The sequence below is a fragment of the Xyrauchen texanus genome, chromosome 7 (assembly GCF_025860055.1).
Source record: "Xyrauchen texanus isolate HMW12.3.18 chromosome 7, RBS_HiC_50CHRs, whole genome shotgun sequence".
Taxonomy (NCBI): Eukaryota; Metazoa; Chordata; class Actinopteri; order Cypriniformes; family Catostomidae; genus Xyrauchen; species Xyrauchen texanus.
In genome coordinates this window covers 5954409-5979163 of record NC_068282.1, presented here as the reverse complement: position 1 = coordinate 5979163, position 24755 = coordinate 5954409, and the positions used below count along the sequence as shown (strand labels likewise).

The 24755-nt window shown below is 38.8% G+C and overlaps 1 protein-coding gene across 1 annotated transcript in view; it reads right to left on the bottom strand.

Moving 5' to 3' along the window:
- The window catches only part of LOC127646536 (uncharacterized), a 74882-nt gene that overhangs the window by 5585 nt on the left and 44542 nt on the right, over positions 1 to 24755 (bottom strand). The window contains exons 44-72 of the mRNA XM_052130289.1: positions 24015 to 24110; positions 23839 to 23910; positions 23661 to 23747; positions 23417 to 23563; positions 23085 to 23251; positions 22874 to 22991; positions 18446 to 18570; positions 18195 to 18303; positions 17930 to 18106; positions 17565 to 17647; positions 16852 to 16900; positions 16531 to 16620; positions 7554 to 7649; positions 7378 to 7449; positions 7200 to 7286; positions 6955 to 7101; positions 6621 to 6787; positions 6410 to 6527; positions 5493 to 5617; positions 5246 to 5354; positions 4981 to 5157; positions 4602 to 4684; positions 3063 to 3111; positions 2874 to 2963; positions 2692 to 2787; positions 1226 to 1297; positions 1049 to 1135; positions 602 to 748; positions 288 to 427 (exon numbers count right to left, since the gene is read on the bottom strand). Of these exons, the coding sequence (XP_051986249.1) occupies positions 288 to 427; positions 602 to 748; positions 1049 to 1135; positions 1226 to 1297; positions 2692 to 2787; positions 2874 to 2963; positions 3063 to 3111; positions 4602 to 4684; positions 4981 to 5157; positions 5246 to 5354; positions 5493 to 5617; positions 6410 to 6527; positions 6621 to 6787; positions 6955 to 7101; positions 7200 to 7286; positions 7378 to 7449; positions 7554 to 7649; positions 16531 to 16620; positions 16852 to 16900; positions 17565 to 17647; positions 17930 to 18106; positions 18195 to 18303; positions 18446 to 18570; positions 22874 to 22991; positions 23085 to 23251; positions 23417 to 23563; positions 23661 to 23747; positions 23839 to 23910; positions 24015 to 24110 (3182 nt within the window). The remainder of the gene's footprint in view (positions 1 to 287; positions 428 to 601; positions 749 to 1048; positions 1136 to 1225; positions 1298 to 2691; positions 2788 to 2873; positions 2964 to 3062; positions 3112 to 4601; positions 4685 to 4980; positions 5158 to 5245; positions 5355 to 5492; positions 5618 to 6409; positions 6528 to 6620; positions 6788 to 6954; positions 7102 to 7199; positions 7287 to 7377; positions 7450 to 7553; positions 7650 to 16530; positions 16621 to 16851; positions 16901 to 17564; positions 17648 to 17929; positions 18107 to 18194; positions 18304 to 18445; positions 18571 to 22873; positions 22992 to 23084; positions 23252 to 23416; positions 23564 to 23660; positions 23748 to 23838; positions 23911 to 24014; positions 24111 to 24755) is intronic.

Genomic DNA, 24755 nt, shown 5'->3' with positions numbered 1-24755 from the left:
TTAAGTGTTAGACTTGTACTACAGCACAAGCCATATTGACAACTTTTCTGCTACATTTATGTTGCTTTTTCATCACGTTTAGAGCATCTTTGCTATGTCCAACTATGCTTTCACTGTATGGAAAAAAACAGAGTGAACATCCCTCAAAACATCTGCTTTTGTGTTCCAGGGTGAATAAATCAATTTTAATATTGGGTGAACCAATCCTTTATGTTGTATTAAACCCAGAATATTCCTTTAAAATAATAACAAGACTATACACAGGACAGTACAATGAGTTAGCAGACCTGCATGCATGAATGACCACAATGAGCTTTTTCTGGAAGGAGATGGAAATCTTGATTTGTCCAGTGGTGGCTGTCTGTTTATTACTCAACACTGGGCCTGAACCCATGGCTACTAAAGCTGCCATCTTGGAATCCAAAATCTGGATTAAACAGATATAATGTGGGTCATAATGGTAAAATATGAAGCATTTGAACTTTTCTCACAGTACACTATTGTTTCTCAAACACCTTTGAGATACTTAAAACTTCTTTACTGTTTAAAGGAATTTGTTGGTACAAGTTTGTTCTGGAAAAAAAGTAACTTCAGTTCGAACCTTTAGTTGTGCCCTGAGTAGAATCTGACTCTGTGGTAGAGCTCCATCCAGACTGAACCATTGGTCCATCAGCAGCTCTGATTTTGAAAGCAGCTCTCTGATTGGTAGAACCAAAGAGCCCATTGGTTGGTCCCAGGCACTGGAGAGCTATTGGGAGGAGCAATACATGAAGGTGAGGAAATAACAGTATATGTTATTATATATATATATATATATATATATATATATATATATATATATATATATATGTATACACACACATACCAGGACCTGCACTGTGAGTACAATAATACATTGCATCATATTTAGTAGTTTTTTTAATTACTATTGCGCATACTTGGGGTTAGAGATTTTAACAAACCACTAAACTAAGTTTTAAACTTGTTGAATGACAATTTACCTGCAAATACTTGTTGCAAAACAGTATTTGTTATATTTTTTCCTTACCTTAATGACAAGTATTTCCTTCTTAGGGTCATGAACCAGCATTTGAAATGTTTCATTCCACCGAGGAGATGTTGAACGATCACATACCTTTAAAGAGAGAAAGAATCACTCTTTGAACATACAGCTTATTAGCAGTATTTGCAGTATTGTTATTGTGTTGTAAAACGAGTCTCTCGCCTTGGTTTTATAAGACACGCCTCCCAGCACAATTTCAGCTGCGGCTTTGGGTTCCTTTCCACTTTTCTTCAACTAGACACACAGAGAACAAATATTAACTCACACAGAGTTAACAACAGTGACCAATGAATGAACATAACTTTTCCAGTTGTTTGTAATTACTTCATAAGAATCTTTAGTAACACTTTATATTACTGTTGTATTTGTTAACAGAAATTAGTATGTTAATTTATCAAGACAATATTTCTCATTGCATGTTCATGTTATTTCATAATGCATTAACTAAAGTTCACATATACACCTTGTAAAAAAAGTGTATAAATGTATTAGTATGTATACGTACAAATTAACATTAACTAAGATTTATAAATGCTGTAATAGTTTTTTCCATTGTTAGTTCATGTTAACATCGCGTTAACTTATGTTAATGAATACAATACATAAAAATGATTAGTGTATGTAGAAAAGAACATTTAGCAATATTTATAATTTTTTTCATTGTTTGTTAATGTTAACTACTGTGTTAACGGATGCCAATTAATGCAATATATACAAATGATTAGTATATTTGGAAATTAACATAAATCAAGATTTATAAATGCTGTAAAAACGATTTTTATTGATAGTTCATGTAACTACTGTGTTAACTGATGTTAATGTTTACAAAATACTTTTTTAATTATTAGTATATATAGAAATGAACAGTAACCAAGATTTAAAAATGCTGAAAAAATATTTTTCATTGTTAGATTATTTTAAATATTGTGAAAAACGGATGTTATCGAATATAATATTATTGTAAAGCGTTACCAAATTTTTTAAAATAATTTTTATAGAGACTGCGCTCATGAACAGCAATTATTTAGCCAATTAAATATTTAAGAGCAGTGAATAACTAGAAGCATTTACAATAACTGTAGACATTTGCATGGCATTTTTTTATTTAATAATTTAAAATAACAGATTTTTTTATTTTCCATGACTTTTCCATCACAGTTTAAAATATTCTTCTATTGCCAGGTTTTCCCTAATTTGGAATGTCCAATTCCCAATGCACTCCAAGTCCTCGTGGTGGCGGAGGACAAATCTCAATTGTGAGACCATCAATCCATGTATTTTATCACGTGGCTTGTTGAGTGCGTTACCACGGAGACCTTGCACGTTTGGAGGCCATGAACCACTCACAACGCACCCCACGGAGAGTAAAAACCACATAATAGCAACCACAAACAGGTTAACCCAACATGACCCTACCCACCATAGCAACCGGGCCAATTGGTAGCTTAGGAAGCCTGGCTGGAGTCACTCAGCATGCCCTGGATTTGAACTTGTGACTCCAGGTGTGGTAGTCAGCATTTTTACTTTCTGAGCTACCCAGGCCCCCAGGTTTTCCAGGATTGTAGGAACAATTTATCAAATAAATGTATTTATGCAAATTACTTCAATTATTTGTGTGTATAACTCACGGGCAGGTCATGTGCTCTTTCAATTAGAAGAAACAACAGCCCTGCTGAAGGTATGGACTTGTTCTGGTAAGACTGAGCACTTTGCATCTGCAGTACCTGATAGAAAAAAACACTCTTTTAGTAACAAGTCTATTAAGTAACCAAACAAAGAACAGCGGCATGCATACTGATTTAAAACTGACTTGTTCCAATTTATCCCGTTGTGTTACGACAGGCAGCCATTCCAGAACCAAATGGACTCGACCATGTTTAATATCATTCAAGGTAAACCACTGCAAGAGTGAGAAACAGCTCATATTATTGGTGTTGTACTATCATGCATGGTACTATGCACTACAAACAAATAAAGTCGTTTTTAGGGTAGTACTCACTTCATCATTGTATTGGGAGCTGATAATATGTCCAAGTTTGAGGGTGAACCTGGATGCATACAGGAATGTTACTGTTGACTATAATGCTATATTACAGTCTATATAGAAATACATTACAGAAATGTTATATTGTTTTCTGTTAGGGTGAGTTTCATGAAAATTCTGGGACATACTTAACCCCAAATAAAAAAGAAAACAAAATACAAATACATTTAGCATAAAGAAAATTAAGCCTATTTTAGGAACATCCTTGCACTGTGATGTTATTTTCATGTCAATTAAACACATTTCCCCTCAAAACATATTAAAGGAGACCTATTATGCCCCTTTTTACAAGATGTAATATAAGTCTCAGATGTCCCCAGAATGTGTCTGTGAAGTTTCAGCTAAAAATACCCCACAGATCATTTATTACCATGTTATAAATGCCTTTTTTTTGGCACCAGCAGATGGTGGCAAAAGTTCATTTTTGTGTGTAATATGAGCCAGTTAGGTGACGTGAAGTGAATCCGCATCAGTCGTTTACATACAACAGCTCTTCGTGATTGCTCGTATTACTACTACTAAAACTAGGAAATAGCTTTAAACAAACAACTTCAGCATTATGGCTCATCACAGCTGAGAGACACAACAGACTGATTAATTACACAATGGGTGCTGTTTAAAATGGCGGCGGACATTGCGGTTTCTATAGTGATCAACACTTGTGCACCGGCTACCGCGAAATAGGGAGAAATACCCCTGCTTGCATGCTATTTTTCCACTGAGAAAGCTGATCTTCAGAAAGCTGACAGCATCTCTGCTTGGGAACAGGTGATCGCACACGCTCCGTCTCTCTCTCTCTCTCTCTCTCACACACACACACACACACACACACACACACACACACACACACACACACACACACACACACACACACACACACACAGTTGTGTTTCCATGTTTTATGGGGACTTTCCATAGACTTAATGGTTTTTATACTGTACAAACTTTATATTCTATCCCCTAAACCTAACCCTACCCCTAAACCTAACCCTCACAGAAAACTTTCTGCATTTTTACATTTTCAAAAAACATAATTTAGTATGATTTATAAGCTGTTTTCCTCATGGGGACCGACAAAATGTCCCCACAAGGTCAAAAATTTTGGGTTTTACTATCCTTATGGGGACATTTGGTCCCCACAAAGTGATAAATACACGCTCACACACACACACACACACACACACACACACACACACACACACACACACACACACACATCCATCCTTGTTTATCCAATAACTTGTTTGAAACAGCACAAACCATGATACTATTTCTGAAGTGACATTTTGAATTACTAATGGACGCATCATTTGTTTTGAACCAGCAACGGCAGATTCTGATCCGTCACGTAAGAAAGACGTTCCATGCAAAATGTGCTTTTGGAAATGTAACTTGATTCATTGGAAAATCAGAGTCACATGCAAAAACTATATATATATATATATTATGGTGCTAAACCTGTTCATTTTCTTTTGTTGTTGCTGTTGTACTAACCTTCCAAGGAAATCATCAGAGTCAACATCTTTATCATAAACCTCAAACTTCACCTCTAGATTGTTGTCAGGACTCAGAATCATCTAATAAAAGACAAAAACATGTACCCAATAAGCACAGTTTGAAAGTATTATTATATGACACTGTATTGTTTCTATCTGCTTTAATTGGATGTTTTGTCTGATAAAGTGTTTCTAAACCATGAGATCCTTCGGCCCTTCAGCCGTGACTACATTAACAATATAGCACAGCCTCTCGTACCTTATTGCTTGAATGAAATATCCATTTACTTAGTGCACCTTTAAATAAGCAGTTATGTGTGTAATAACCTCGTACATTTAAACCCTTTAGACTAAACTATTCTTCCCAGAATGCCTACCTCATACATTTCATTCCAGGTGGGGTTGAGATTCTCTTTGATCACATGACTCTTAAAGGTTTTGTCACCGATTTGTATGTTAACATAGGGGTCACTTTTTCCCTTCAACATTCCACCCATCATGTTGTCCTTGGCAACCAGATCCTGAGCCTCCAAAAGAAGGATACGCAGCACACCCTATTGGAGAGATGGTGAAGAGTAACAACTAGGGCACTGAAAGGTCAAAAGAATACGGTACTTAAAGGCAATGTAATGATAGTCTCACCTTAGTGCCAAAGCTGGGGTCATGGCTAGTCTTTTGAGGCCGAACATCTTTAGAACTAGTGACCTTTGACTCCTCCACAGAAACACTAAGAGAAGCCTTTTTAGAAGACCTGTTAAACATGACAAACACACAAAGACATAAATCAAACTTTTTATGGTCAAGGCCCATGATTACTCTGATTTTCCAATTAATCAATTTACATTTGCATAATCAAAAGCATGTCAAGCCTTATGATGTTGTAACTCACTGTTCTACTGGTTTATCAATGTCTTGTTCATTAGCTGTTGACTTTGATTCAGATGTTTTATTTGGTGCCATTACATGACTAGATCCAACTACAGGGGAGGTGGAATCAGGGACTTTGCTGACATCCTGTAAATGCAACAAACATGTTTAGCAAAACCACATATATTTAAGTGAAATATTACAATAAATAAAAATTAAATAAAAACATGCATTAAAAAATTATAATAACAATGAATAAATTACAAGAAAAGATTCAAATAAAAATAGCTAAATGTCTTTAAGTTACTTAATATAGTCACATGCAAAAACTAACTTTTATTTCAAGAAGTGTTTACATAAAAAATTAAGTAAAAAATTACTATAAACAAAAAATTTAAATAAAAACATATATTAAATAATAATAACAATAATAATAAAGAACATAAAAACAAACATTACATAATAATAATAATTCAAATAATAAAATAAAAATAAAATAAAAACATACATTAATTAATAATAATAATACTAATAATTAAAAGAAAATAAAAATAATAAATTAAACAATAGCTAGCATTTAAGTGACTAAATTAACTTTGGTTTCAAGTAGTTTCAATTGTATATATTAACAGAAAATGTAAAAATATACTCAAATTAAATACAAAATTACAATAAATAAAAATAAATGAACATTAAATAATATTATTAAACAAACAAATAAATAATAAAAAATAGATAAATGTCTTTAAGTGACTTGATATGGTCACATGAAAAAACTAACTTTAGTTTCAAGCAGTTTTTAAATTGAAATAAAATAACATTAAATAAAATATTACAATAAATAAAAACATGCATTAAATACAATAATAATAATAATAATAAAAAGATGTCAAAATGTCTCTGTGACTTTTAATACAGTAGATAAATGCAATAACTAACCTTGGTTTCAAGCTGTGTTTTAGGTGTGGAGGGTGTAAGATGATGATCATCAGTGACATGAGGGACAGTTTGTTTGTTATGTTCTTCAGGCAGTGATACAGAGACAGGTAAAGTCACCCTGTTGGTTACCAGCACACACAATCTTCTTCAGTTCCATTAAAACAAATGGCTTTGCAATAAAATAAGTAGATTCATAGCACAACAAACTAACCCTTTTGTTGGTAGGGTTTTCTTTTCAGATTCTTTACTGACAGCAGCCTGTGAATGTTCAGTAACAGATGGCTTTTTCACCTCATGGTGTCCTACCACAGAATGATCTTCATCTATAACAGACTTCTTACTTTCAAAGACACTTGCATCTATCCTTGAGTCCAAAATCTGAAATATGATCAATTTGATAAGAACATTTCAGGTATTGTGTGTGTGATCTTTTCATGTTAAAATATTTACTCCTATCCCAACTTGGGGTAACAAGTTACTGTACTCTGATTACTTTTACGTTAATTAAGTAATTTAAGGGATTAATTTGTCCATGCATGTTTCACCTTAAGTTGTGCCCTCAGCAGAATTTCACTGTCAGGACCTGCTCCATCTAAACACAACCATTGGTCCATCAGCAGCTCTGGTTTTGAAAGCAGCTCTCTGATTGGTAGAATCAAAGAGCCCAAGGGCTGCTCCCATGCACTGGAAAGCTATGAGGGTGAAAGAAAAGCATTAAACAGGCATTATCTATTTTCAATGTTCAGAATTATCATATACAGTAGAGATGTAAACGGACTCTGTTTTTAACCTTGATAATAAGAATGTCCTCTCTCGGGTTATGAACAAGGAAGTGAAAATCTTCACTCCACTGAGGAGATGTGGAACTGTCACACACCTTTAAAGAGACCAGAAAATAGCTTTGCTCATTCTTAAAGGCCAGAAGTGGTTCCAAACTATTGAGTTTTGTAAAAAGCACCAAATCTCACCTTGGTTTTATGAGAAATGTCACCAAGAACCAGCTCTGCAGCAGCTTTGGGCTCCTTTCCACTCTTCTTAAGCTGCACACATAAACACAAATATGAACATCATTTTGACAATTCCATTTAATATAATGTATTTGTGTGACATTTGCATGTGTACTGTATGTGTTTTTCAGATGTACCGGCAGGTCATGTGCTCTCTCTATGAGGATGTAGAGTACAGCTGCTGATGGCACAGATTTGTTCTGGTACGAGTGTATGGACTGTAACTGCAGAGCCTGGACAATCACAGAATGATTTCATCCAAAAAATAAACACAATCTATTCAATAGTGAGTCAACTAACTGATTATCTATGCTAGGGTTTCCCAACTGTGAACTGTTAGCAGCTAGAAGTTCATAATGGAAATGCAGGGAATTCAGGAGATTGTAACAGAAATGCTAATGACAAGTTAAAAGTAATAAAAATTATCTAAAACAAAAGTAAAATAATACAAATGTAAATTATCATAAATATTTTTTTTAAATGTAAAAAATAAAATTGTAAAGTAAAAAACAATATATGAGTTTATATAATTAAGTTATAACTAATTTAACTGTGCTCTTACATACACAATTAGCACTGAAATGGATAATTAATATTCATAACTTTATTGAAAGTTTATAATATTGTTTGGAATCTCAGGGTGACTTTGAATTAATAAATGTGGTTTAATAAGGGTTCACCAAACAAAAAAAGCATTGGAAAACCCAGGTCTGTGTAGATCTAAAATTTTGATTAATTTAATTCGCATAGTCTGGATAAATCTTGTATTTAATTTAATTCAGTGTATTAGTAAGTATTTATACTGTACAAATAAATGTTTTAGCATTTCAGGCAAAGATATCTCTGCCTTGATTTCCTGATAATTCTATAACTGTTATCTAATATAAAAAACAACAAACATAAAGAAATACATGTTAAATGTTTCATATTTAATAAAGTTAACCTTTTGCAGTTTGTCAGGTTGTGTTACTGTGGGAAGCCACTCAAGAACTAAATGAAGACGACCATGTTTGACATCACTCAGAGAAACCACTGACACAGAGGAAGAGAAAACAAATTAAACAAATAATACAGTCAGAACATTACACAAAATTATATATTCAGAAATCAATAATCAGTTCAATATCACTAAATCATTTTCACTTTACTAGTACATAAAAGACAATCCTCAGTAAATTCACATTTTCAACCATCATGTGTAAACGGTTCAAAAAACACTCATTAAAACTGAAAGAAGAAAGAAATCAATATTGATAAACTCACCTGGTCCATAAACTGAGATTGAATGATTTCCTGTAAGCTGATCTTGATCCTATGTAAACACCCAGCATAGATTTTACTGAGTTTTCACAAGTATAATCCTATGAAATCACTAAATGTAAAAATTAGAGGTCGACCGATAGTTGATTTTGCAGCTATCGATAACTAAGGTGTTAGAAAATACTGAAAACCGATTAATCGGCCGATAGTTTTCGAAATTCATTTATAGAATGTTAAAACTTTTCTTAGTCTTTTCTTGCTAGTCTAAAAGACATAAAATCCCAGATGCAGTTAATTCTTCAACCAAAATCCCCCAAATAATGTATAACTTACAGTATTATAAGAAACTCTTATTTTGAAATGACGGTGACTTAGATCCATTACAACTGCATTTACAAAATATGTATTGAAATCAGGATAAAATCAGGATAAATACTGTCAATTATGAAAGATTTAAATCTAGCAAATCCCCTCATGATTGTTTACATTTCACCTCTAGAGGATGCTGTTAAACTGTAGAAAAACAGAGAAATAAAAAAAACACTATAGGCAACTATTGACATAGATTTTTACAGATAACCCATAATTCCAAAAAGTAACTATCAGCACCGATTATTCAGTAAAACCGATGTATCGGTCAACCTCTAGTAAAAATGCACACTGGTGTCCTGCAGTTAGCATCAGGGATGAGTGCAACTGATACTTTGGTCCACATACCTTCCTAAAAAGTCATCTTTGTCCATGTCTTTATCAAAGACCTCCACAAGAACATCTGGGGTCGAGTTTGAGGCCAAAACCAGCTGTGAAAAGCATTGATCACATGCCATTACTATTGAAACAGGTAAATGATTTGTTCTGGAAACACTTTAACATGAGTAGACAACTAAGGGGACACCAACGCTAATATGTTTTCAGTTAAAAACACACTGATTTTGATCCACAATGGAACAGGGTTTTCCTCCACCCAAAATGGAGACTTTTGAAAACGCTCTCTAGTACTGCATACTTTAGGAAATGGAGAACATATTAATGTGAACAAGGCCTAAAACTAAAAACCTGAACTTTGGGAGCCTTAACCTACCTCATACATCTCGTTCCAAGTGGGGTTGAGGTTTTCCTTGATCACATGGCTTTTAAAAGTTTTGTCTCCAATTTGGATGTTAACATAGGGGTCACTTTTTCCCTTCACCATTCCACCCATCATGTTGTCCTTGGCAACCAGATCCTGAGCCTCCAAAAGAAGGATACGCAGCAGACCCTATTGGAGAGATGGTGAAGAATAACAACTAGGGCACTGAAAGGTCAAAAGAATATGGTACTTAAAGGCAATGTAATGATAGTCTCACCTTAGTGCCAAAGCTGGGGTCATGGCTAGTCTTTTGAGGCCGAATGTCTGTAGAACTAGTGACCTTTGACTCCTCCACAGAAACACTAAGAGAAGCCTTTTTAGAAGACCTGTTAAACATGACAAACACACAAAGACAGACATAAATCAAACTTTTTATGGTCAAGGCCCATGATTACTCTGATTTTCCAATTAATGAAGTTACATTTTCATAATCAAAAGCATGTCAAGCCTTATGATGTTGTAACTCACTGTTCTACTGGTTTATAGGTGTCTTGTTCATTAGCTGTTGACTTTGATTCAGATGTTTTATTTGGTGCCATTACATGACTAGATCCAACTACAGAGGAGGTGGAATCAGGGACTTTGCTGACATCCTGTAAATGCAACAAAAATGTTTAGCAAAACCACATATATTTAAGTGAAATATTACAAAAAAATAAAAATTTAATAAAAACATGAATTAAATAATAATAACAATGAATAAATTACAAGAAAACATGAAAATAAAAAATAGCTAAATGTCTTTAAGTTACTTAATATAGTCACATGCAAAAACTAACTTTTATTTCAAGTGTTTACATAAAAAATAAAGTAAAAAATACTATAAATAAAAAATAAAACAAAAACATACATTAAATAATAATAATAACAATAATGATTAAAATAATAATAAAATAAAAATATACAAAAACTAATAATAATAATACTAATAATTAAAATAAAATAATAAAATAAACAAAAGCTAGCCTTTAAGTGACATGCAAAATTAACTTTGGTTTCAAGTAGTGTTTAAATTGTATATAATAAAATAAAATTTATAAATATAATAAAATAAAATAAAAAATGACAATAAATAAAAATAAAAACATACTGTACATTAAAGAGCATAATTAAACAAGCAAATAAATAAATAATAAAAATAGGTATCTCTTTAAGTGACAATGAGAATTTGCAAGTGAAATTTGAATGCCACTTCCCGGACATACGGGTATAAAAGGAGCTGGCTTGCAACCACTCATTCAGGTTTTGTGCTGAGGAGCCGAGACAGGGTCCCGGACATTCCAGCGGGTAGTACAGCATTGTGGCAAGAAGGACACAACATCTCGTTCCCTCCATCAGGGAACAGAGGTTACTGACAGTAACTGAGACAGTAACTTCGATGTTGTGTCGATGCAGTGACACTAGGGTTCCTTATACCAAATGCCACAACTAGCAGAACCGTGTTATAAGGACTGCCAATGCAGGTGCAAGCAGGCTGCCTCATGCTTAATAGCAGGTGCACAGGCCTGCACGTAGCCTCCCCAATGCCCCAAAAGATGGCATGTAGTTCCCACATCCCTAAGGGTCAGCCGTGGCCATTTCTCTCTATGTTTTTCTCTCCACAGAGTATTAGATTCGACTGGGGCCATCTATCGCTATTATTCGAGCCGGGAAGGTGTTCTTTTCATTTCCTATACTTTCAGGGGAAAAGACACCGTGGAGACCACTTCCTGTCCGAAGGCGTGGTTAACAGGTGGCAAAGAGGTCATGTGGGCTTACCAGCTGCACATGGAAGAGGCACAGTGGTAGGTCCTGCCTGAAGGGGTGGAGCTCTACAAACACAGCGACCGGGGGCAGAGAAATCTCTGCCCAAGGGAGACACGGATCTACCGATAGGGATACTGTACCGCGGCAAATACATCACAGGGGGCTACTGGAGGTAACTGGCACCTGTTGAGCACCTACTCCAGTACAGGGCATGCTAGCACACATACTGGGTCCGGCTAGGGATTCCTACGCAAATTCGCCAGCCACAGGGCTAGGGAGGAAGGACATCCAGGGTCCATGGAGGTGAAAGGCGCTGTACGCAAGTAGTATACCCGGCCAGCTGTCCCTTACCGTACCTGACAATGCACGGAACGAGACCGGCTCAACCCAGAGACCATAAAGTCTTGAAGGTATTGGGTGTTGCCCAGAACGCTGCCCTACGTGTCTGCTAGAGAGGTAAGTTGGCAAGTGCCCAAGAGGATGCCACACTCCATAGAGTGTGCCCTTAATCCCAAAGGGGCGGGCACTTTGCCCTGGGTCTGGTATGCCGACGCAACGGTATAAACGATCCAGTGGGCAAGCCTCTGTTTGGTGACAACATTCCCTTTCCGCTGTCTACCAAAGCAGACAAGAGCTGCTCAGAGCATCTAGTTCTCTGTGTGCGATCCAAATAGATGAGCAAACGGACACAGCAATGACAAGGCTGGGTCTGCCTCCTCTTGGGGCAGCTTTGTTTGCAGGCTCACCACCTGATCCCTAAAGGGGTTGTGGGAACCTTGCGCACATAGCCCGGTCGAGGTCTCAAGACCACGTGAGAACACTTCAGACCAAACTCCAGGCAGGTGTCGCTGCCAGAGGATGCCTGCAAGTCCCCAACCACCTTGATGGATTTAATGAACACAGTCAGGAGGGCCATCTTCAAATAGAGGGCTTTCAGCTCGACTGATTTAGGGGCTCAAACAGGGCTCTCCGAACGCAACTTCAAGGGAAATACCTGCCTCGTAGAGGGAGCCTTGGCCTGAGTGACCGTGTCTACCGCTGCCAGTGGTAGTGCCAGTGGATCTGGGCGTGGGTGCCAGATGGTGCCTCGTCCTTGAGAGAGGAGGCCCTGCCTCCTGGGAACTTGCCAGACAGGGGCTGTCGCAAGGAGCGTGAGATCCAAGAACCAAGTCTGAATGGGCCATTACGGCGCCACAAGGGTGACCTTTTCCTCGTCCCCCCTCACCTTGAACAAAGTCTGTGCAAGCCGGCTCACTGGGGACAACTGTGTGCCAGCGTGTCTGTGCCGAGGGGAGCCATCTGAGAATACCAGAGCGGATAATGGGAGGATTCCTGGGAAGCAAACAGGTCTACCTGTGCTTCACCAAATCGATTCCAAAACAGCTGGCCCACCTGGGGTCTCAACTCCTTGAGTGTCACCTGCCACGACAGCGTGTCCGCTGTATGGTTGGGGCTGACTGGGATGTGAGAGGTCCACAGCGACCATATTCAGCCACTGACTCTGGAGGAGGAGGCGGTGGGCGAGTTGTGGCATGCGACTTGGACGTAAGCCGCCTTGGAGTTTTACATACACCACTGTCGCCGTGATGTCCGGCCAGACCAACACATACTTGCCCAACGTGAGGCTGTTGATATGCCAACACAGTTGCGGTCCTGTCCAGGAGCCAGCGGCTGCATGCCTGTTGTATACAGCGCCCAGCCTAGCTTGGAGGAGTCTGTCGTAACCACGGATGCTTGCTGTAAGAGAATCTCTGCCCATAAAAATGCAAGGTCTGTCCAAGGGCTGAAGAAGTGGAGACAGATCGGTGTGATGGCCACGTGATGTGTGCCATGGCACCATGTTGGAGCGGTCTCATATGCATCAACCCGAGCGTTGTGGCCATCGCTTAGGACATCATATGCCCCAGGAGTCTCTGAACTGTTTCAGTGGGACCGCCTCACTCCGCCTGAATAACTTCAGGCAGTTCAGCACCGACTGTGCGCACTCACTCGTGAGGCGTGCTAACATGGAGACTGAGTCTAACTCCTTCCCTAGAAAAGAGATGCTCTGAACCGGGGAGAGCTTGCTAAACGGATGAGGTGCCTGAGCATCAGGTCCCTGTGCGCACACAACAGGTCTCGAGAGTGAGCTATTATCAGACGCGCTTTACTATCCAGCGATCGAAAACTCATCCTGCTTGAGTGCTTCAAAAGAGATGTTAAGCAGGCCCTGAGGCGAGCTGGTCTCATCTCGGAACATGATGGGGACAAACGAGCGTGCTGAGAAATGGGAGATCCAAGGGATTCAACCGGTGGGACCACTCCCACTGAAGTCCCAAAATAGCCTCCAGCATCAGCCGAGCCGGCCTCGTACCCGTAGGTAGTGGGGGGGTTGGTGGCGCGGCTTTCACACGGAAGAAAGAAAGCCGCGATCGCTAACGCTGCCATGTTCATGTTCTTGCAATGAGAGCATGAACCATCCACGTAACACTGCCTCAATGTGATCGCTGCCCAGACACATGAGGCAGCGCCCGTGGCCATCGGAGAGATAACGACCGCATCCAGGAAATACATAAAGATGGAAAGTCATCTTTAAAAAGACATTCAAGTCAATGTGTTTTGCTCTATTAGAGGAAATATACTCTTTTGCAGGAATATATACACTTTTAGCGCTGTCGAATCGGCCAGGGGCGTACTCTGCACTAATTGTGCAGAAGGAGAGAAAGCCACTGGAATGCGCCATATATCCAACAGCATACACTTCTTATTTAGAGGTGAATGGATCGGCAGTGGAATTCAGATCGCTGACACACAACCGCTTGGCTCCGAAGAAAAAATCTGAATGAGTGGTTGCGAGCCAGCTCCTTTTAAACCCATATGTCCGGGGGAGTGGCATGCAAATTCCACTCGCCAATTCTCATTGGCCTTTTCTCAAAGATCAGAGGTGTTTGGGGCTCCCTAGAGCGGCCCCTAGTGTCACTACATAGACACAACATGGAGTGAGTAACAGAAGGGGAACTTTGGTTCAAGCAGTTTTAAAATGTAAATAAAATAACATTAAACAAAATATTACAATAAATAAAAAACATGAATTATATAAAATAATAATAACAAGAATTAAATAAAATAAAAAATGGCAAAATGTGACTTTTAATACAGTAGATAAATGCAATAACTAACCTTGGTTTCAAGCTGTGTTTTAGGTGTGGAGGGTGTAAGATGATGATCATCAGTGACATGAGGGACAGTTTGTTTGTTATGTTCTTCAGGCAGTGATACAGAGACAGGTAAAGTCACCCTGTTGGTTACCAGCACACACAATCTTCTTCAGTTCCATTAAAACAAATGGCTTTGCAATAAAATAAGTAGATTCATAGCACAACAAACTAACCCTTTTGTTGGTAGGGTTTTCTTTTCAGATTCCTTACTGACAGCAGCCTGTGAATGTTCAGTAACGGATGGCTTTTTCACCTCATGGTGTCCTACCACAGAATGATCTTCATCTATAACAGACTTCTTACTTTCAAAGACACTTGCATCTATCCTTGAGTCCAAAATCTGAAATATGATCAATTTGAGAAGAACATTTCAGGTATTGTGTGTGATCTTTTCATGTTAAAATATTTACTCCTATCCCAACTTGGGGTAACAAGTTACTGTACTCTGATTACTTTTACGTTAATTAAGTAATTTAAGGGATTAATTTGTCCATGCATGTTTCACCTTAAGTTGTGCCCTCAGCAGAATTTCACTGTCAGGACCTGCTCCATCTAAACACAACCATTGGTCCATCAGCAGCTCTGGTTTTGAAAGCAGCTCTCTGATTGGTAGAATCAAAGAGCCCAAGGGCTGCTCCCATGCACTGGAAAGCTATTAGGGTGAAAGAAAAGCATTAAACAGGCATTATCTATTTTCAATGTTCAGAATTATCATATACAGTAGAGATGTAAACGGACTCTGTTTTTACCTTGATAATAAGAATGTCCTCTCTCGGGTTATGAACAAGGAAGTGAAAATCTTCACTCCACTGAGGAGATGTGGAACAGTCACACACCTTTAAAGAGACCAGAAAATAGCTTTGCTCATTCTTAAAGGCCAGAAGTGGTTCCAAACTATTGAGTTTTGTAAAAAGCACCAAATCTCACCTTGGTTTTATGAGAAATGTCACCAAGAACCAGCTCTGCAGCAGCTTTGGGCTCCTTTCCACTCTTCTTAAGCTGCACACATAAACACAAATATGAACATCATTTTGACAATTCCATTTAATATAATGTATTTGTGTGACATTTGCATGTGTACTGTATGTGTTTTTCAGATGTACCGGCAGGTCATGTGCTCTCTCTATGAGGATGTAGAGTACAGCTGCTGATGGCACAGATTTGTTCTGGTACGAGTGTATGGACTGTAACTGCAGAGCCTGGACAATCACAGAATGATTTCATCCAAAAAATAAACACAATCTATTCAATAGTGAGTCAACTAACTGATTATCTATGCTAGGGTTTCCCAACTGTGAACTGTTAGCCGCTAGAAGTTCATAATGGAAATGAAAATTGTAAAGTAAAAAACAATATATGAGTTTATATAATTAAGTTATAAATATTTAACTGTGCTCTTACATACACAATTAGCACTAAAATGGATAATTAATATTCATAACTTTATTGAAAGTTTATAATATTGTTTGGAATCTCAGGGTGACTTTGAATTAATAAATGTGGTTTAATAAGGGTTCACCAAACAAAAAAAGCATTGGAAAACCCAGGTCTGGGTAGATCTAAAATTTTGATTAATTTAAATCGTATAGTCTGGATAAATCTCATATTTAATTTAATTCAACTTATGAGTAAATATTTTTCCTGTACAAATAAATGTTTTAGCATTTCAGGCAAAGATATCTCTGCCTTGATTTCCTGATAATTCTATAACTGTTATCTAATATAAAAAACAACAAACATAAAGAAATACATGTTAAATGTTTCATATTTAATAAAGTTAACCTTTTGCAGTTTGTCAGGTTGTGTTACTGTGGGAAGCCACTCAAGAACTAAATGAAGACGACCATGTTTGACATCACTCAGAGAAAACCACTGACACAGAGGAAGAGAAAACAAATTAAACAAATAATACAGTCAGAACATTACACAAAATTATATATTCAGAAATCAATAATCAGTTCAATATCACTAAATCATTTTCACTTTACTAGTACATAAAAGACAATCCTCAGTAAATTCACATTTTCAACCATCATGTGTAAACGGTTCAAAAAACACTCATTAAAACTGAAAGAAGAAAGAAATCAATATTGATAAACTCACCTGGTCCATAAACTGAGATTGAATGATTTCCTGTAAGCTGATCTTGATCCTATGTAAACACCCAGCATAGATTTTACTGAGTTTTCACAAGTATAATCCTATGAAATCACTAAATGTAAAAATTAGAGGTCGACCGATAGTTGATTTTGCAGCTATCGATAACTAAGGTGTTAGAAAATACTGAAAACCGATTAATCGGCCGATAGTTTTCGAAATTCATTTATAGAATGTTAAAACTTTTCTTAGTCTTTTCTTGCTAGTCTAAAAGACATAAAATCCCAGATGCAGTTAATTCTTCAACCAAAATCCCCCAAATAATGTATAACTTACAGTATTATAAGAAACTCTTATTTTAAAATGACGGTGACTTAGATCCTTTACAACTGCATTTACAAAATATGTATTGAAATCAGGATAAAATCAGGATAAATACTGTCAATTATGAAAGATTTAAATCTAGCAAATCCCCTCATGATTGTTTACATTTCACCTCTAGAGGATGCTGTTAAACTGTAGAAAAACAGAGAAATAAAAAAACACTATAGGCAACTATTGACATAGATTTTTACAGATAACCCATAATTCCAAAAAGTAACTATCAGCACCGATTATTCAGTAAAACCGATGTATCGGTCAACCTCTAGTAAAAATGCACACTGGTGTCCTGCAGTTAGCATCAGGGATGAGTGCAACTGATACTTTGGTCCACATACCTTCCTAAAAAGTCATCTTTGTCCATGTCTTTATCAAAGACCTCCACAAGAACATCTGGGGTCGAGTTTGAGGCCAAAACCAGCTGTGAAAAGCATTGATCACATGCCATTACTATTGAAACAGGTAAATGATTTGTTCTGGAAACACTTTAACATGAGTAGACAACTAAGGGGACACCAACGCTAAATATGTTTTCAGTTAAAAACACACTGATTTTGATCCACAATGGAACAGGGTTTTCCTCCACCCAAAATGGAGACTTTTGAAAACGCTCTCTAGTACTGCATACTTTAGGAAATGGAGAACATATTAATGTGAACAAGGCCTAAAACTAAAAACCTGAACTTTGGGAGCCTTAACCTACCTCATACATCTCGTTCCAAGTGGGGTTGAGGTTTTCCTTGATCACATGGCTTTTAAAAGTTTTGTCTCCAATTTGGATGTTAACATAGGGGTCACTTTTTCCCTTCACCATTCCACCCATCATGTTGTCCTTGGCAACCAGATCCTGAGCCTCCAAAAGAAGGATACGCAGCAGACCCTATTGGAGAGATGGTGAAGAATAACAACTAGGGCACTGAAAGGTCAAAAGTATATGGTACTTAAAGGCAATGTAATGATAGTCTCACCTTAGTGCCAAAGCTGGGGTCATGGCTAGTCTTTTGAGGCCGAATGTCTGTAGAACTAGTGACCTTTGACTCCTCCACAGAAACACTAAGAGAAGCCTTTTTAGAAGACCTGTTAAACATGACAAACACACAAAGACAGACATAAATCAAACTTTTTATGGTCAAGGCCCATGATTACTCTGATTTTCCAATTAATGAAGTTACATTTTCATAATCAAAAGCATGTCAAGCCTTATGATGTTGTAACTCACTGTTCTACTGGTTTATCAATGTCTTGTTCATTAGCTGTTGACTTTGATTCAGATGTTTTATTTGGTGCCATTACATGACTAGATCCAACTACAGGGGAGGTGGAATCAGGGACTTTGCTGACATCCTGTAAATGCAACAAAAATGTTTAGCAAAACCACATATATTTAAGTGAAATATTACAAAAAAATAAAAATTTAATAAAAACATGAATTAAATAATAATAACAATGAATAAATTACAAGAAAACATGAAAATAAAAAATAGCTAAATGTCTTTAAGTTACTTAATATAGTCACATGCAAAAACTAACTTTTATTTCAAGTGTTTACATAAAAAATAAAGTAAAAAATACTATAAATAAAAAATAAAACAAAAACATACATTAAATAATAATAATAATGATTAAAATAATAATAAAATAAAAATATACAAAAACTAATAATAATAATACTAATAATTAAAATAAAATAATAAAATAAACAAAAGCTAGCCTTTAAGTGACATGCAAAATTAACTTTGGTTTCAAGTAGTGTTTAAATTGTATATAATAAAATAAAATTTATAAATATAATAAAATAAAATAAAAAATGACAATAAATAAAAATAAAAACATACTGTACATTAAAGAGCATAATTAAACAAGCAAATAAATAAATAATAAAAATAGGTATCTCTTTAAGTGACAATGAGAATTTGCAAGTGAAATTTGAATGCCACTTCCCGGACATACGGGTATAAAAGGAGCTGGCTTGCAACCACTCATTCAGGTTTTGTGCTGAGGAGCCGAGACAGGGTCCCGGACATTCCAGCGGGTAGTACAGCATTGTGGCAAGAAGGACACAACATCTCGTTCCCTCCATCAGGGAACAGAGGTTACTGACAGTAACTGAGACAGTAACTTCGATGTTGTGTCGATGCAGTGACACTAGGGTTCCTTATACCAAATGCCACAACTAGCAGAACCGTGTTATAAGGACTGCCAATGCAGGTGCAAGCAGGCTGCCTCATGCTTAATAGCAGGTGCACAGGCCTGCACGTAGCCTCCCCCAATGCCCCAAAAGATGGCATGTAGTTCCCACATCCCTAAGGGTCAGCCGTGGCCATTTCTCTCTATGTTTTTTCTCTCCACAGAGTATTAGATTCGACTGGGGCCATCTATCGCTATTATTCGAGCCGGGGAAGGTGTTCTTTTCATTTCCTATACTTTCAGGGGGAAAAGACACCGTGGAGACCACTTCCTGTCCGAAGGCGTGGTTAACAGGTGGCAAAGAGGTCATGTGGGCTTACCAGCTGCACATGGAAGAGGCACAGTGGTAGGTCCTGCCTGAAGGGGTGGAGCTCTACAAACACAGCGACCGGGGGCAGAGAAATCTCTGCCCAAGGGAGACACGGGTCTACCGATAGGGATACTGTACCGCGGCAAATACATCACAGGGGGCTACTGGAGGTAACTGGCACCTGTTGAGCACCTACTCCAGTACAGGGCATGCTAGCACACATACTGGGTCCGGCTAGGGATTCCTACGCAAATTCGCCAGCCACAGGGCTAGGGAGGAAGGACATCCAGGGTCCATAGAGGTGAAAGGCGCTGTACGCAAGTAGTATACCCGGCCAGCTGTCCCTTACCGTACCTGACAATGCACGGAACGAGACCGGCTCAACCCAGAGACCATAAAGTCTTGAAGGTATTGGGTGTTGCCCAGAACGCTGCCCTACGTGTCTGCTAGAGAGGTAAGTTGGCAAGTGCCCAAGAGGATGCCACACTCCATAGAGTGTGCCCTTAATCCCAAAGGGGCGGGCACTTTGCCCTGGGTCTGGTATGCCGATGCAACGGTATAAACGATCCAGTGGGCAAGCCTCTGTTTGGTGACAACATTCCCTTTCCGCTGTCTACCAAAGCAGACAAGAGCTGCTCAGAGCATCTAGTTCTCTGTGTGCGATCCAAATAGATGAGCAAACGGACACAGCAATGACAAGGCTGGGTCTGCCTCCTCTTGGGGCAGCTTTGTTTGCAGGCTCACCACCTGATCCCTAAAGGGGTTGTGGGAACCTTAGCACATAGCCCGGTCGAGGTCTCAAGACCACGTGAGAACACTTCAGACCAAACTCCAGGCAGGTGTGGCTGCCAGAGGATGCCTGCAAGTCCCCAACCACCTTGATGGATTTAATGAACACAGTCAGGAGGGCCATCTTCAAATAGAGGGCTTTCAGCTCGACTGATTTAGGGGCTCAAACAGGGCTCTCCGAGCGCAACTTCAAGGGAAATACCTGCCTCGTAGAGGAGCCTTGGCCTGAGTGACCGTGTCTACAGCTGCCAGTGGTAGTGCCAGTGGATCTGGGCGTGGGTGCCAGATGGTGCCTCGTCCTTGAGAGAGGAGGCCCTGCCTCCTGGGAACTTGCCAGACAGGGGCTGTCGCAAGGAGCGTGAGATCCAAGAACCAAGTCTGAATGGGCCATTACGGCGCCACAAGGGTGACCTTTTCCTCGTCCCCCCTCACCTTGAACAAAGTCTGTGCAAGCCGGCTCACTGGGGACAACTGTGTGCCAGCGTGTCTGTGCCGAGGGGAGCCATCTGAGAATACCAGAGCGGATAATGGGAGGATTCCTGGGAAGCAAACAGGTCTACCTGTGCTTCACCAAATCGATTCCAAAACAGCTGGCCCACCTGGGGTCTCAACTCCTTGAGTGTCACCTGCCACGACAGCGTGTCCGCTGTATGGTTGGGGCTGACTGGGATGTGAGAGGTCCACAGCGACCTTATTCGCCACTGACTCTGGAGGAGGAGGCGGTGGGCGAGTTGTGGCATGCGACTTGGACGTAAGCCGCCTTGGAGTTTTACATACACCACTGTCGCCGTGATGTCCGGCCAGACCAACACATACTTGCCCAACGTGAGGCTGTTGATATGCCAACACAGTTGCGGTCCTGTCCAGGAGCCAGCGGCTGCATGCCTGTTGTATACAGCGCCCCAGCCTAGCTTGGAGGAGTCTGTCGTAACCACGGATGCTTGCTGTAAGAGAATCTCTGCCCATAAAAATGCAAGGTCTGTCCAAGGGCTGAAGAAGTGGAGACAGATCGGTGTGATGGCCACGTGATGTGTGCCATGGCACCATGTTGGAGCGGTCTCATATGCATCAACCCGAGCGTTGTGGCCGTCGCTTAGGACATCATATGCCCCAGGAGTCTCTGAACTGTTTCAGTGGGACCGCCTCACTCCGCCTGAATAACTTCAGGCAGTTCAGCACCGACTGTGCGCACTCACTCGTGAGGCGTGCTAACATGGAGACTGAGTCTAACTCCTTCCCTAGAAAAGAGATGCTCTGAACCGGGGAGAGCTTGCTAAACGGATGAGGTGCCTGAGCATCAGGTCCCTGTGCGCACACAACAGGTCTCGAGAGTGAGCTATTATCAGACGCGCTTTACTATCCAGCGATCGAAAACTCATCCTGCTTGAGTGCTTCAAAAGAGATGTTAAGCAGGCCCTGAGGCGAGCTGGTCTCATCTCAGAACATGATGGGGACAAACGAGCGTGCTGAGAAATGGGAGATCCAAGGGATTCAACCGGTGGGACCACTCCCACTGAAGTCCCAAAATAGCCTCCAGCATCAGCCGAGCCGGCCTCGTACCCGTAGGTAGTGGGGGGGTTGGTGGCGCGGCTTTCACACGGAAGAAAGAAAGCCGCGACCGCAACGTTGCCATGTTCATGTTCTTGCAATGAGAGCATGAACCATCCACGAACACTGCCTCAATGTGATCGCTGCCCAGACACATGAGGCAGCGCCCGTGGCCATCGGAGAGATAACGACCGCATCCAGGAAATACATAAAGATGGAAAGTCATCTTTAAAAAGACATTCAAGTCAATGTGTTTTGCTCTATTAGAGGAAATATACTCTTTTGCAGGAATATATACACTTTTAGCGCTGTCGAATCGGCCAGGGGCGTACTCTGCACTAATTGTGCAGAAGGAGAGAAAGCCACTGGAATGCGCCATATATCCAACAGCATACACTTCTTATTTAGAGGTGAATGGATCGGCAGTGGAATTCAGATCGCTGACACACAACCGCTTGGCTCCGAAGAAAAAATCTGAATGAGTGGTTGCGAGCCAGCTCCTTTTAAACCCATATGTCCGGGAGTGGCATGCAAATTCCACTCGCCAATTCTCATTGGCCTTTTCTCAAAGATCAGAGGTGTTTGGGGCTCCTAGAGCTGCCCCTAGTGTCACTACATAGACACAACATGGAGTGAGTAACAGAAGGGGAACTTTGGTTCAAGCAGTTTTAAAATGTAAATAAAATAACATTAAACAAAATATTACAATAAATAAAAAACATGAATTATATAAAATAATAATAACAAGAATTAAATAAAATAAAAAATGGCAAAATGTGACTTTTAATACAGTAGATAAATGCAATAACTAACCTTGGTTTCAAGCTGTGTTTTAGGTGTGGAGGGTGTAAGATGATGATCATCAGTGACATGAGGGACAGTTTGTTTGTTATGTTCTTCAGGCAGTGATACAGAGACAGGTAAAGTCACCCTGTTGGTTACCAGCACACACAATCTTCTTCAGTTCCATTAAAACAAATGGCTTTGCAATAAAATAAGTAGATTCATAGCACAACAAACTAACCCTTTTGTTGGTAGGGTTTTCTTTTCAGATTCCTTACTGACAGCAGCCTGTGAATGTTCAGTAACGGATGGCTTTTTCACCTCATGGTGTCCTACCACAGAATGATCTTCATCTATAACAGACTTCTTACTTTCAAAGACACTTGCATCTATCCTTGAGTCCAAAATCTGAAATATGATCAATTTGATAAGAACATTTCAGGTATTGTGTGTGATCTTTTCATGTTAAAATATTTACTCCTATCCCAACTTGGGGTAACAAGTTACTGTACTCTGATTACTTTTACGTTAATTAAGTAATTTAAGGGATTAATTTGTCCATGCATGTTTCACCTTAAGTTGTGCCCTCAGCAGAATTTCACTGTCAGGACCTGCTCCATCTAAACACAACCATTGGTCCATCAGCAGCTCTGGTTTTGAAAGCAGCTCTCTGATTGGTAGAATCAAAGAGCCCAAGGGCTGCTCCCATGCACTGGAAAGCTATGAGGGTGAAAGAAAAGCATTAAACAGGCATTATCTATTTTCAATGTTCAGAATTATCATATACAGTAGAGATGTAAACGGACTCTGTTTTTACCTTGATAATAAGAATGTCCTCTCTCGGGTTATGAACAAGGAAGTGAAAATCTTCACTCCACTGAGGAGATGTGGAACAGTCGCACACCTTTAAAGAGACCAGAAAAGAGCTTTGCTCATTCTTAAAGGCCAGAAGTGGTTCCAAACTATTGAGTTTTGTAAAAAGCACCAAATCTCACCTTGGTTTTATGAGAAATGTCACCAAGAACCAGCTCTGCAGCAGCTTTGGGCTCCTTTCCACTCTTCTTAAGCTGCACACATAAACACAAATATGAACATCATTTTGACAATTCCATTTAATATAATGTATTTGTGTGACATTTGCATGTGTACTGTATGTGTTTTTCAGATGTACCGGCAGGTCATGTGCTCTCTCTATGAGGATGTAGAGTACAGCTGCTGATGGCACAGATTTGTTCTGGTACGAGTGTATGGACTGTAACTGCAGAGCCTGGACAATCACAGAATGATTTCATCCAAAAAATAAACACAATCTATTCAATAGTGAGTCAACTAACTGATTATCTATGCTAGGGTTTCCCAACTGTGAACTGTTAGCCGCTAGAAGTTCATAATGGAAATGCAGGGAATTCAGGAGATTGTAACAGAAATGCTAATGACAAGTTAAAAGTAATAAAAATTATCTAAAACAAAAGTAAAATAATACAAATGTAAATTATCATAAATTTTTTTTTTTTAAATGTAAAAAATAAAATTGTAAAGTAAAAAACAATATATGAGTTTATATAATTAAGTTATAACTAATTTAACTGTGCTCTTACATACACAATTAGCACTGAAATGGATAATTAATATTCATAACTTTATTGAAAGTTTATAATATTGTTTGGAATCTCAGGGTGACTTTGAATTAATAAATGTGGTTTAATAAGGGTTCACCAAACAAAAAAGCATTGGAAAACCCAGGTCTGGGTAGATCTAAAATTTTGATTAATTTAATTCACATAGTCTGGATAAATCTTGTATTTAATTTAATTAAATTTATTAGTAAGTATTTTTCCTGTACAAATAAATGTTTTAGCATTTCAGGCAAAGATATCTCTGCCTTGATTTCCTGATAATTCTATAACTGTTA